At 40.5% G+C, this 15,369-nt stretch overlaps 1 protein-coding gene across 6 annotated transcripts in view; it reads right to left on the reverse strand.

Annotated features, from left to right (window-relative positions):
• DOCK10 (dedicator of cytokinesis 10) overlaps positions 1-15,369 on the reverse strand; it is a 300,069-nt gene that overhangs the window by 92,685 nt on the left and 192,015 nt on the right. For all 6 annotated transcript variants that reach the window (XM_066599568.1, XM_066599587.1, XM_066599578.1 and 3 more), the window contains exons 22-26: positions 8,761-8,847; positions 8,579-8,671; positions 6,390-6,508; positions 2,095-2,164; positions 1,829-1,942 (exon numbers count right to left, since the gene is read on the reverse strand). In XM_066599568.1, the coding sequence (XP_066455665.1) occupies positions 1,829-1,942; positions 2,095-2,164; positions 6,390-6,508; positions 8,579-8,671; positions 8,761-8,847 (483 nt within the window). The remainder of the gene's footprint in view (positions 1-1,828; positions 1,943-2,094; positions 2,165-6,389; positions 6,509-8,578; positions 8,672-8,760; positions 8,848-15,369) is intronic.

Genomic DNA, 15,369 nt, shown 5'->3' on the forward strand with positions numbered 1-15,369 from the left:
ACTGTAGCCTAATAGAATTCAAATGTTCTAAACTTTGTTCTAAATAAGAAAATATGGCAATATGGCACGGACTAAACAAGACATCTGAAGGTGCCCTGTGATATCTGACACCAAGACGTTAGCAGCAGTCCGGTGGGTTGTGAGGTGGAGCCCATAGATATCAAACTTTCCACAGATGTTCAATCGGTTTATGATCCAAAGGTGTTTTTACACAGGACCTGTAGGGAGCAGATCCCCAACAGGTCGCCCCAGGGATAGTCGGTCCTGTGCTTTTACACAGGAATGATTATAGCTAATGAATGGAGGAGGAGCTGCCAGAGATCATTCCAGCCCACCTGCTTCCATTCACAGTAAGCAGGTAGTCGTTCATAAGAGATAGACTGCCTATTTACACGGTTGATACATCATTCGGTTTTTTTTGAATGTAGAAACTGAATGACTTCTCGTTTCTCGCTGAGTCGGTGCATTCATTTTCGCTGAATAATAATCATTCAGATTCTCGATGAATCATGGGAATCTGAACGATTATCGGACAGTGTAAAAGCACCTTAGGGAACTAGTAGTCTAGTCAGCACCTTGAACTCTTTGACATGTAACTCAAACCATTCCTGGCTAATTTTTCTAGTGTGGTAGGGTACATTATCCTGCGGAAAGAGACCAGTGCAATTAGGGAACATTGGTACGTATATGGGTGTACTTTATGTGTGACAATGCTTAGGTAGGTTTCATAGTAACATCCAAATGCATCAGCAGAACATCGCTCAGAGCATCACACTGCCTCCACCCAGCTTGTCTTCTTCCCATAGTACATCAAGGTGCCATCTGATGCCCAAGTAAACAACAACACACATTCACCTAGCTGTATCCATTGGCCACCTTGTTCCATTGCTCCATGGTCCAGTACTGATCCTCATGTGACTATTGTACCCACTTTTAGGGGTGGGCAGAGGTCAGTATTGGCACTCTGACCAGGCGGCAGCTATGCAGCTCCATATGCATCAAGCTATGACGCACTGTTCTGACACCCTTCTATCATGGCCAGGCTAAAAGTTTTTTTAGCAATTTTCAGCAGTAGCTCGAGGATCAGACCAGATGGACCATACTTTCAATTTTTCCTCCTTTTAAACTTACATCTAGGAGCTACAAGCCTGTCCTGATTAGGTCTAGTTTCTCAGTGTATTGGGGCTCAATGCACTTGTGTTACTTCGGCCTTATTTTTCGTCCATGTGCTGTTGATGTATTTCATGGACAAAACATAGACTTGTTATAGCATATGAGCCTATTCACATGAGCGTTTTTTGTGAAAAAAATTACGTGTACTATTTTCTTCTGAATCAGTGTTCCCACAGATTGGACAGCAAACACACGCATGTCCATGTGCTGTCCAATGTGAGCTGTGCCTGAGTTTCTTGGGTGCAACTTGCATATGGCTATCTGAATTTGGTATTAGATCTTTAGCTTTCACAATAATTTTCCTTATAGAATGGTAGAGTTGGAAGGGACCTCCAAGGTCATCGTCTCCGACCCCCTGCTCAGTGCAGGATCACTAAATCATCCCAGACAGATATTTGTCCAGCCTGTGTTTGAACACTTCCACTGAAGGAGAACTCACCACCTTCCGTGGCAACCAGTTCCACTCATTGATCACCCTCACTAACAGCAAGAAGAGGGTGAAGAATTAAAACACAAAGTATATAAGAAAGTTGTATAACTTTTCATTCTACAATGAATATACCTTATTTGCCTAAAGCAATAAACCCCCGTATTCAGGTTTCACGTAGATATTTCTATCATTTCCAGATATATACTTTAGAAATATATGACTTACCCTTAACACCAACTTTATTGTACTAAGCTCATTGCACTTTAAAAGGTTTGTCAGTCCTTTGGCCAGCTCTTCATGGACTGTCCGATCTCCATATGATTGTGTTTTGAACACATACTAGGATGAAAAAATGGGAATTGCATGGTGAACACACCGAGTGTTTCCGTTTGATAGAGCTTCTCTTGGTAATGTACGGTTTCTATGGTTTCTAGAGCATTACAATATAAGGTGACAAACAAAGTGTCACTTGTTTGCTGGACTCCACTCACCTTTACATATGAATGGACATAGTGCTCCAGTTGCTCCTCTTGACATTTAGCTACAATGTCTGTTAGGACCCTACAGTATAGAAACATTAATTAACCTAATTGTAGTTATGTGCAAAAAACCCAAACACATAAAATAGATATACAGGCTGCGTAATGCAGCACAATGCAGGAGAAGACAATGGAACAAGAGATTTGTTTTTTATACCAAAGACAATACAATTTCTATCAGCAGCCAGAAGCCTTCAGTTAATACCCTGGCACAGAAACGCACATTAGTGTTAATGTATCTCAAACCTTCAGAGATTTTTAACTCAGTGTTGGAAAAGTATTTGCTTTTTATTTAATTTAAAATGGTTCTATACTTGTTAATATTAAAGACTTAAAAGGAATCTTCACCTTTTATCATCTTGGCTGTTTTAGATCCAAATTATTGATTTTTGTTAAATACATTCTTATAGATATATCTCTATAGATTTATATACACAGCTCAAAATCCACTACTGTGTATAGCCTACTGTGTGTATATAAGGGCAGTTGCGGAGCATTCTGTTAGAATTCCATTCAATACATAAGCAGTATGTAATACCCTCCCACACCTATAGGGGTGCTGTAGGTAGCCAGTGTGTTATCTTTTAAACGTATGACTATGCAGAAGATTTGGAGCTTTGCATCACAAAAAATGCATAAAAACACAAATTGGTATTCAAGGTGGACATTTGCCATGAAGTGATGCTCTGCTTTAGAACCATTTTAGATAATATAATCACCTTTATTGTATAGTACATAATCTATATATATATATAAAGGTGAAAGCCCTGAGTGAGTCGCCACTAATTCTCTAACTTCCCGGTGTCGTGCAAACATGAAATTTGGCACAACCATTCTTTAGGTCCTAAATAGGAAAAGCAAAGGGGTCACAACTCAATGCTAATTGCAAAAGTAAGTGCACCCCTGTGTAATGTAACTTCCTGGTTTCGTAGAAGCGTTAAATTTGGCACAAGCATTCTTTAGCTCTTAAATAGGACTAGTAAAGGAGTCACAACTCGATTATTCAATGCTAAGAACAAAAAGTATTGGCAGCCCTGTGTAATGTACCTAATCTAATTCTCAAACTTTTCTGTGTTGTACAAACATGAAATTTGGCATAACCAATCTTTAGGGCCTAAAAAGGAAAGGTAAAGGGGTCACAACTCGATTATTCAATGCTAATTACGAAAATAAGTACCCCCCTATGTAATGTAACTTCCCGGTTTCGTAGAAGCGTGAAATTTGGCACAAGCATTCTTTAGGTCCTAAGTAGGGTAAGTAAAGGGGTCACTACTCGAAGATTCAATGCTAACTGCCAAAGTAAGTGCACCGCTATGTAATGTAACTTGCTGGTGTTGTACAAGCATGAAATTTGACACAGCAATCTAACTGAACTCTATGTGTATATACTGAAAGGCTGTAAAGTACATAAGGAAGCATCCATGGACTGCAGGTTTGGAAAATGCCTTTAAGGCTAAGAAAGGACTGCAACCTTCAGTCTGGGGTTAAATGTGAATACAAGGGGTGTTACCTTTAAGGGTAAAAGTAAGGAGAGTGGGAGGGGTGACACATTCTGCAGAGGGACATCGGTACATGCAGTCTGAGGAGAATCTAACGCTCCTCTATATGTATACATATTTTATTTCGTGGTTCCTCTGAAGTAACCACAACTTCATGAAAATTTTCCATGCGAACAACGGGTAAACACCTGTACTAAATTAACTCGGGCGAAGCTGGGTATATCAGCTAGTATACTATATTGCTATTAGAATGTCATCATCAAACATCTGAGAATGGTTCTTAACATATGTAGGATGTACTAGATTATTGAAAGGTGGAAGAACAAAACAAATTTCCTGCAGCAACTTGTATTCTGCAAATGGACCAATTTTGGTGGGTTTAGAAGGGCCAACAGATTTTTTTTTCCATTCAGTATGTAGTTTGTCCCCCTTGCCCCCTTGTATATTTAAGTCGGCTAGTGTTACTTTGGTTAGTTATTCTTTTCTATCTAAAACTCCTGGAGTCTTTCTCCACAGGTGGTCATGTGATCTAAATTCTGATCAGCTTAGATTTACTTGGGGTTAGGAGTTCAGTTTCTAGTCAGTCTCTCCCTCTATGTGATGCTATTACATGGACCCTACTAGAGAAATTGCCTAGAGGTAGACTCAGAAACTCCTATCACAGTTACTCATACTGATCAAACAGCTCCTGTCACACAGTTTTAATAGAGGAAATAATAGATCATCCAATGTAGAATGCAAAGGCAGTGTTTCATGGTCTGTATTCATCTCAATAAGCTACAGAACAAAAACACTGCCATCGCGTTACAGTTTTTTACCTACAGCAGGGATGGTAAAAGTCTTTTAGATGCTCATTGGGAGGGGTAACATCTCTCCTTAGGGGAGAGCACCAAGAAGGTGAGTGAGGAGACTTATAAGGCCATCCATGCTCCTCTGGGTAATATGCAAATGAGGAAGATGGAACAATACCTCTGCAGCACCCCCTATTGGATGCAAAAAAAAACAAACAGCTGTCTGTGTATGGATTCTGGCTTGGTTTTTAATTCCCAATCATTTCTCTACAGACCTGTATAAAGGGTCAAGCACTGATTTGCAGGAATGCTTGCCATCCAATAGGTGGTGCTGCAGAGGTATTTTTCCATCTTCCTTATTAGCTGCTCATGTAATGCTATGCTGATGCATCATGGGATTTATGTGAGAGTGAAAACAGAAATCTCAACATCAAGATGGTGCCTGAAAAGCATCAGATAGGAGGCTGTACTGCATGGAAGTATCTGAAATATACGAGAACTCCGGAGTGTGACAGACAATCAGGTGAGGGGGACAGGGATGGAAAAACATGTTTACACAGGAGTGACCTTTTAACAATGTACTGATTGGGGGTTTGTGGTATCCCTTGTGAAAGCTCCATTATCAGCACACAGAATAAAGGCACCAAAAGAGGAAAAACAAGAACTTTTATTTTCCCAATTGCTGCTCTACTTTGGTAATGGTACAAAGGCAGCAATTCTGAGAATTACACTATATCATAGAATTTCTTAAAATACTGCTTCCTATCATTCTTTAATATAATAAGCAGTTTAAATGCTTTCACTTTAAGAAAACAGCCATGTAGTGATACAGTTTTCTTAATATACTTTGTGTTAAGACTATCTCAGGTGATATCTACATTACTGCATGCCAGGAAGGGTCATTGGTTTAGCCTATCCAGGGTTCTACTGTAGGAAGGGCAAACAGGCCAACTGCTCCCCACTTGGCTTAAAGTGGTTGTACCAAAATCAGCTTTCATTACCTATCTATAGTGATGGTGGCATTGCATATATTTTGGTGCAATTTGCACAAAAAAACTGTCAGATCCCCAATAGTGTTCTTTTGGAGTAGATTTCTGCATGCAGTGCTTTTGAAAGTGATGAAAAAGCAAGAAAGAACTGAACGGGCCCTATCATAATCCCATGGGGTGCATCAGGTGGCGGGGGTATCCATCGTATAAGGCATCCGGCACAGCATTGTGGTTTCCAGTTAAACAGATGTGAACAGAGCCGAACGAATTGGTAAAATATTACTATAAAAAATGGATTAATTTATTTAACTCAAAGTCAGAGAAATAAACCTGCAAATTATTCAAGACTCACAAGTGAGTTGCAATAACATTCATAGAAATATAATTATAGACCTACGCATTAAACCGGTTGTGCAGGATTATAAAAACATTGCTGCTTTCCCAAAAAAATCCCACACTTTTGCACAGATTTTATGTGGTACTGCAGCGCAGGCTCATACAGTTTAATAGAGATGAGCTGCAATACCAGACACAACCTATGAACATGTGTGGCACTGTTCCTGGAAGAATATAGCCACATTTGTCTTATTCTGTACAACAAATGTAAGGCTACTTGCACACGATTAAAAAGTTGCACAAGAGTTTCTCAGGCACAACTTGCATTGGACAGCACACGTCTGGGGGTTCTTGTGCAGTCCAATGTGTGGGCCACCGTGTATGTGCACATACTTTTCTGATCTGAAAATCACATGAGTATAGGCCATGCTATGAATTTATTTGCTAGGACAAGTTCAAAATAGCCCACACAAATACCCCCATATATTTCAATGAGATCTATTTCTGACTGATTTTTGGACCAAAAAATTAGTCTGAAAATCAGGCATGAAAGTCGTCCATGTGCACGTTGTCTACCATTATCAGAGTTTTATAAAATGTCTGACCAATTCTACACATAAAAATGACGGTACCTCGTGGTAACTGTGATCACATCATCATCATTGTTTTTCGTCAGGACATGGAAGAGTTGGTTAAACAAAACAGGGAGAAAGCTTATAACCATGTGGATCTTCTCTATGTTCAGCAGGTTCTGGGAATGGAAAAAAGAAAACTACTACAATTTACCACTTAAAAAAAGCCAAAAAACAAACAAACGAAAAAAAAAAACTAATAGAGGCCGTATTGATGTCCAGAACCTTGGATATGCAGTTAGTGGCCAAATACTTTATTACTTAGATTTCTCAGAACAGGATATTACTAAAGAAAACCTGAAAAAGATAATGGGCAGCTTGACAGAAAAGGAAAGCTGATGGACTTGTGATTTCTATTGTGTGTATAGGGAGAGACGTGGAATAATATCCAGTGTTAGAGGATTTTTCTTTAGACACAGAAATATGGCCCAGCCACGAATGCCTGACTGGAATACCCAGAGAGGCTATCCAAATTGGGATTATTTACTCTAGAAAAAAGACGGCTAAGGGGCGACCAAATAACTATGTATAAATACATGAGGGGACAATACAAGGATCTCTCCCATGATCTGTTTATACCCAGGACCGCAACGGTAACAAGAGAGCATCCGCTACGTTTAGAGGAAAGCAGGTTTCATCACCAACATAGAAGGGGATTCTTTACTGTAAGAGCAGTTAGACTGTGGAACTCCCTGCCTGAGGATGTGGTGATGGCAAAATCCATAGAGGAGTTTAAAAGGGGACTTGATGTCTTTCTAGAGGGAAGGATATTACAGGATATAAACCTTAGGTTAATTGTTAATCCGGGTATACAGGCAGGTAGGAACTATTAGGCGTTGATCCAGGGATTAGTCTGATTGCCATTAGGGAGTCGGGAAGGAATTTTCCCCCCAAAAGGGCTAATTGGCTTCTGCTCTTGTCTTTTTGTTGCCTTCCTCAAGATCAATAACACAGAAGGATAAAACAGGCTGGACTAGATGGACATTGTCTTCATTCGGCCTTACAAACTACGTTACTATGTTATAAGGCACCCACAAGTCATAGTATTACTGCAAAACTATTAAGATATGTCACAAAACTGTTATTTATTTGTTATATATTGATGTTCATTGGAATGGAACATCTTTTTATGTGAGGTGTAATGGGCCGTCTGTGCAAAATGACGTATTTGGGATAAATTACTCTTTTGCACATTTTGGATACATTTTTTGACATGCAGATAACCTAAATGGGTCAGAAAAACAGACATATAGGGCTTGAAAGAGTACACTGAATTCATGCTTTCCCAATATGTCATTTTAAAAGGAATTTGTCAGCAATTTCAAGCCTAGAAGAAACCATACTTACAGAAAACTTGTTTTAAAATATTCCATACAGCATGCTAATGCTTGAAGTCCAGTCCGTTGGGCAGGCTGGACCATCTTTTCTGTCCAGAATTTTTAGCATAAACCCACCCAAGTCAGCTGCTGTATCCTACGTCAACCATGAAGCAACATGAAAGCTCGTGCATGTGCCAAAGGTTCGCTGGCCGATGCGTAAATCATTTGTCCCTTTTGTGGGCAGATTTATTGTCCCCATCAGGGCATGCGTCAGTCCACAAACTTCTGGAGCATGCATAAGCTTTCATATCGCTCCATGTATGATGTAGGATACAGCAGCAGAGTTGGGCGTCCAGAAAAGATAGTCAGGCCCACCTATCGAATCAGTCTGTATACATTAGCATGCAGTGTGGGAAGCTCTGAAACAAGTTTCCTACAGGAATAGTTCCTTCTACAAACATAACAAAATCATTGTGAGAAACAGGTATATTTAAGTAGTCTACTGCTGTAAATACTTTAGTAGGCGTGAAATTGCTTACAGGTTCCCTCTAAGAAATCATCATATTCCAAAACAACACTGATGACCCCATAACAGTGCCACCCACAATGCCACAGTGCCTAGGTAACTGTGTTAGCCACATTGCCCTCGCAACATCACAAGCCACAATGACTCAAAATTAGAATTTCTAATCTGCAAGGTTTGACAACATAGATGTAATTGAACACCGTAATTGTAAAACTGATAAGCGAGGTTACTGACCTGACAGACAAGTACAATTTAGCTTTAAAGTTGAAACAATCTGGTTCAGTTAATATCTGATCAAACTAGCAAAATGCAAAACACAACATTTGAGAGTGGTCTGGCCGTACCTTACAGGACACCAGAAAGTTGAGGGAAGGAGGCTTTGAAAGGTCCTGTTCCCTTTTTTGGCATTGCTGGAAAAAGTTATTCAGATATGGATCCTAAAATGAAAAGGAAATATTAAGAATTCAGTTCTTTCCTGTCTGTAGCTTTTTCCATCATACATCGTAGCAATATAGAAAGCTCTTACCTGAGTATACACAGTTGATACAACAATGGTTGATACTTTAAAAAGTGGTTTTCCTCCATCAACCCATTTCAGATCACTTCCAGTATACTACGCCATAAAGAAAAGGAGGAGTTTAATGATATGACAGATAAATGTGCCATTTGGAATGTAAAAATAGTATAAGACAGAAATGTACAAATAAGTTATTCCTCTATCAGATAAGCTTCATTTTTTAAAAACTCGTTTATACGAACATGAGGAGGCTGCATTAATAGCCCATGATATTACATTTCGTGCATTTGGCTCGTATGCAAGACATGTATATATTTAATTATTGATACATAGAAACAGTAATCAGGTGTACATAGAAAAATTCTCTCCCAACTTCCGCAACTTCCCCTTCCCTCCTAAACCCCAATAACTCCCGCTGTTGAAGGACATCTGACACCACCGGGAGATAACACGCAACTAGGTGTACGCAAGTGCGATGCGATACAATGCGAGGTCTCCCCATTGAAAACAGGTTTGCTACTTTGGAGGATTGCTATTTCCCCAAAGTGATGCAAGGCGGTTTTGATATAAAACACCTCACATCCGCGAAGAAATCTCATATTGGTGAGCGCGATATCGGTCTGTGATTCACAGCCCAATATTATAGTCGCCCATGTTAAGTTGGCCTTAAAGAGACCCTCCGGTTTTAGAACAAACTAGTGTCCCAGGACAGGATGAGGTGGGGGGGGGGGGGGGGGTATTACCTGCACTTGTTCTTCCCTATCAATTCTCTGATTCTCTTGGCCCTGTTTATGGCCATACAAAATGGGTGCATCAACTACCTAATGCACACTATGCACTGGTCTCTGATTGGCCAGTGCTGATCATGTAAGCAGCAATAGCCAATCAAAGAGCAGGTATAGTGTGCATTAGGTAAGTAGAAAATTGCTGTGCCCATTTTAGATGGCAAGACACGGGTCCTAGAACAAGCAGATCAGAGGGCAGGCAGAGAAGAACAACTGTTCTACCAATGCACTGTGGAGACTAGGTAGTCTGAAGACTGCATCATGCTGTGATTTTGAAAAAAACGCCATGGACCCAAAAAATGCACCAGAAGTAAGAATAAGCGCCATTAAAAACTCCATCCCTGCCATGCTTTTCATATTTTACTACTGCCCTACAGCTAACATCTGCATATAGTGTGTTCTTTGCAGTAAAATACACAACAAAAAAACTAGTGCAGCAAAAACACAAAAGAACGTTGAGCTTTTGCAACAAAGACTATGTGTGACACCAACCTATCAGTTTTCTTTAAGGTATAGTGTAGTGACATGCAATTATACAAAACTATATAGAATACCATTAATGGACAGTTGGCACTTGGGCAGAATTAATAATTTGGGTGTGGTATAATTTAAAGCAGTGTTCCCCAACTCCAGTCCTCAGGACCCCCCAACAGGTCATGTTTTCAGGATTTCCTCAGTATTGCGCAGGTGATGTAATTATTGCCGGTGCCTCAGACATTGCCACCGGTGTTCTTACTATAGGATATCCTGAAAACATGACCTGCTGGTGGTCCCTGAGGACTGGAGTTGGGGACCCCTGATTTAAAGGACAAGAGGTCTTGTAATAAAAAGCCAGGACATATTATAGGGGCTATATCAAGTCAGTCCAATGACTGGTGACGATTCAGGGCTATACAGTACAAGGAGAGCTGTAGCTGAGGATCCCAAACTGGATCTTCAAAGTAAGAAATTATGAATATTTCTTACATTTTCTAGGCATTCTATGCAATACTAAAAGGTGAAGCAGCAAAGTATAAAATACTTCTATCAGCAGTGGACTGCCCACCCCCCTCCTCACACCCCATTTTTTCCCCTACACCAAAAGATATGATTCTACCCTCCACACTATTAACCCCCATCATTTTCTTCCAATGTCTCACAATCAACCCCCATCGGCTTCCAATGTCCCATAATCTAATTCTTAGGTGTACAGGTTTTATTTAGCTCCCCTCACTCAGTGCCCTATGCGCTGCCATCCGTTCTGCCAACATAGAGCTTGTACCTCCGGCAGTGCTGCGTCTGCTGCAGGGGCTCATTAAAACAGGAGTCAGGACCCATCCAGTCCCTCACCATCCCCGGCAGTTTCAAAAATCTGACTCACTTGGTCAGAAAAAGAGAAGGACAGAGGAGGGCTCACTCAACACCACGGGGTCCGGAAGGACTCGGAGATGCAGGCCCTGCACACTGCTAGGTCAAAACTGTTTTCCTTTCTCTTCATTTTCCCCCAGTAATAATATCCTGTAGTTTTGTTTTGTCTTTCTTATTACATTTTCATATACATCTTTTTCTCAATAAAGGCCTTTTCATGACTCTCTTTTCATACTTTGCCTAAATTGTACTTGTCGTTCTTTATAATGCCTAGGTATTCCATACAATGCTTAGGCAAAGGATATAGAATCCTTAAATAAAACAGACATTCTATAGATTGTCTGCTTTTCACACATTATCTGTAACATATATAGACTGACTGCAGTATGCTCCTAAGCTCCCCCTAGTGGCAGCATCTATACAAGACATTTGAAGTGCTGTATTCAACAAGGTGCCAACTATTAGACCAACATATTAAGAGCTCAATCAGCACATAAATATAAAGTCATGTAGATGTAGAATACAAAATTGTATTTGAGCGTGAAGCACCCAGGGCTCTTTAAAGGGTAAAACTGTCACCGACCCATTAAAGGATTTAATGAAAACATGACTTGAGCATCTATGAAAGCCGCTTCTGAATGTAGGTTTGTTTTCCGCCGAACAGTAACTTGTTTATGAAGAGACTTCACATCTGTGAGCAATGAATGAGGTTATCATTGGTCAGAGTCCAGGCAGTACAAGACGTATGTGAAAACAAATCATAAGCTATTTTTTTATGAGCCTCAAAACAAAGCTTAGAATAGTGAAGAAGTATTAACAAGTACAAGAGGTCAATCAAGAAATATCGATGCAGGAAATGAATGTGCATCGTGTAAACGGCATTACATTCCAGCTCCGTTCTGCTCACGGCAAGTCATCGGTGAAGAAGAAGAAAAGTGATGAACGGATAATAAATGACAACATAAAGGCAACTGATGTGCTGAACTGTTCGTCACACACAATACATTCATTTCAAAGCGCTAACGTTTTATAATGAGTATAGCAAATGTATATCTAGAGGAAAAGGTCCTGAAAAAGAACACCCACTAATAATGATGTGTCGACATGTCCTGTCAGCAAGAGCAGCCAAACCACCAGTGCGTCATATTTTATCCTTAAAGGGAACCTGTCACCTAGTTTTTGCACTAGAAGCTCAGTTTATGGACTGACAGTAGGTGAACTGCTGAGTCCGGGGATGTAAGTGTTATACTTACCTCCCCCATCAAGCGCTATGTAGTCCACCCATTCAAATTTTATAAGGGATGAACTACTTAGCAGCAATGCACTGCAACAACGGTTTTCAACACTCCCATAGAGATCAAGGGAGCCCGTCCGTGCAGAATCCGCGCTAAAATAGAGCATGGTGCAATTCTTTTTGAAAAAAAAAAATTGCACTTCACATCCGCACGTTTGCTTGAAGCTGCAGAAGTTAATGCCTTACAGTGGGCGAATATTACAGCTGGAGGCAATCACGGATTCCGTAGTTCAAATCCATTTGTGTGCAGGCGGCCTTAAACAGTTTTTTTATGTTTTGCTATTTTTGTACATTACAAACACTTTTTTTTTAAGATTTGCTTTTGGGCATTCCAAGAGCCATGACATTTTTTATTTTCCCATCGGTGGAGCTCTATGGGGCTTGTTTTTTGCGGGATGAACTCTAGTCTTCATTTATCCCGTTTTTAGGAAAATATAACATTTTGATCACTTTTTATTCCATTTTTTCTAGAGTTAAGATGAACAAAATCTAAAATACTCGCATGTTTTTTTTTTCTACGGCATTCACCTTGTTGCAAGCCTGATTCTATTTATGTCTTTTATAGCACACTCTAATGGCTACATGGCTGATAAAATGAAAAGGTTACGGCTTATGGAATGCAGCAACATAACTTTTCTTTCCATGAAACCTGCTATTATTGTGCAAAAATAGTAAAACAAAGAAAAACCCTATACATATTTTAAAATCCACAGCATGTTCACAATTATCATGTAAGACCCCGTTCACACGGGTCACAAAGTCGCGACAATGCTACAAATCACATGTATATGAAGCCCATGCTTTCCTATGGCTTACTTCACATGTGCGATGTTTTGTAGCATGCAACATCCCAACACAAAAGCCTTGCGGGTTCCGCTATATGCACGCGATTCGTGACGTTTTGTAGCAAAAAAAAAGTATACATCACCTTAGAAGCGCTGGAATCTCCAGCGCATCTTCTCCCGCCACTATTATACATCATCTCTTCTGGCTGGGGATTGAAAAATCCCCGCCTCCTGGAAGCGCTGCCTCTGATTGGCTGACGCTTAGCCAATCACAGCCATTCATCGCGCACTGGGTCTGATTGGCTAAGCGTTAGCCAATCACAGCCAGCGCTTCTAGGAGGCAGGTATTTTTCAATCCCGGGCCAGAAGAGATGAAAAACAGGGCCGGGGACCAGCAGTTGCAGTGGAGCCCCAGGCAGCGCTTCTAAGGTGATGTATATATTTTTTTCTGCAGCTAGGGCTTATATTACAAGCCCCTCCCCCTCCCAAAAATCCTTGCATGTGGTGCTACAAAATCACACGATTTTGTAGCACGACATGCGACTTTGTGGCGCTACAAAATCGCGGTATCACCACGAGAAACTACAGCAATATCGCACAGACCAGCGATGCGATATCGCTGCGATTTTCTCACAGTGATACCGTGTCGCCCGTGTGGATGAAGCCTAAGTGTGACATGCAACTTCACTGAATTATGCAAAACTTCTAGGGGAAAATTTCCCCCACACGGAGATGCAGCACGCTGCATATGCTGTTTCACTGTGTGATACCATAACCGTGCCTTCTCTTGCTTTTTAGCGTCTGTAAACAATATAAACACCTTTTCTGTATGTCAAGCACTGACTCCCATGACCAGGAGCATCAGTTCCTATCTCAGGGTTGAAGTGTGAGAAAAGGGGCATGAGTCCGAAATGCTACAGCATTACTTGGTGTCCATAGCTTTGTTCATCACCGTTGGCAGATTGCTTTGGTGTTAGCTAAGTTCTCTTAAATACATTTGTAATGTTGCAAATGCAAATAAAAAGAACTAACTGAAGCAAAGACAGTGTACTTTTATTAAATTCACACTATGTTTAAAGATTTTATCCACTGGACCGTTTGAAGCAGTCCAAATGTATTCCCACAACATATGTAGCTTATGTGTTACAGCAGAGCCAGGCGCCAAACACCTCGTCCAAATCAGATGTAACACTTGTCGTAAAAAGCCAGATTTACACAAAACTAGGAAACACTGAGAATACAAGTTATTTTTACCAAAACTAAAAAGAGGGGAAAAGGGAAATCTCACCCTATCACACTAATACAAGGAAATCCTACCTAAAAGTGGGGCAATTGCCCTGACGAGGGCGGTCCCATGTCTGGAACCTTGCATCAACCTACATTGTCCCAAAATGATGACAACGGGGGTGATAATTGACAGATGTACCTCCCAACAGTACTAGCAAGCAAATATTGCTAAACCCATCAATAAGTATAAACATCGCAGTTTTATCTGAAAGTATGACGACACCAGGAGGACGTGGACTGCAGCAGAACACCACCATGCAGAGGAGTAAGAGGTCCAGAACATACACTACAATAATGGCTGATTGGCTGGAACCACCTCCCTGCTGACCGATTAAACAACCAAACCAGCAGATAATGTTTATATGTTTGCGCCCAGTGTCAAATGACAACACCGACGTCACATGGGTTGGGGCGGACATCGTGGCATCACCCTGTGCCAACTTCCATGTTGCGGCCAACATGTAGCTGTATGTATACAATTCAACCTTTGCTATTCTCCAGCTGATAGTTACCAAAAAATAAATCTTTATAACAAAAGTGCTGACTAGAAAGCCTCTAGAATATACAGAATATGTTTTAGATATGGTTTGGCTAGAGTTTATCATTGTGTAACACCCGCCTTTTGCTTTCATTGCAGATGCAATCAGTCATTGCCTTCAACCAAAATGTGTCCATTTGGCTTTATGGTATACTAGCTGATATACCCGGCTTCACCCAAGTTAATTTGGTACTGGTGTTTATCTGGTGTTCACATGGAAAATCTTATGAAGTCGTTGTTACTTTAGAGATACCGAGGAAAAACATATGTTCAGCATTTTGCATAGTTCTGTGCGTTACCCAGGAAACACCACGTGGAGGCAACCATGCGACGTTTCCTTTATATAAAATGACATCAGGAAGTGAGAGAATTAGATTCCGTACGTAAAATTTGGACGCTAATTCTTTTGCACTTAGAATTTAATAATTGAGTTTGGACCCCTTAACTTTTCCAATTTATGACATAATCAATGCTCGTGCCAAATTTCAAGTTTCTATGACATCGGGAAGTGAGAGAATTAGATTTCGTATGTAAAATGTGGACGCTAATTCTTTTGCACTTAGAATTGAACAATCAAGGTGG

The sequence above is a fragment of the Eleutherodactylus coqui genome, chromosome 1, assembly GCF_035609145.1.
Source record: "Eleutherodactylus coqui strain aEleCoq1 chromosome 1, aEleCoq1.hap1, whole genome shotgun sequence".
Lineage (NCBI taxonomy): Eukaryota > Metazoa > Chordata > Amphibia > Anura > Eleutherodactylidae > Eleutherodactylus > Eleutherodactylus coqui.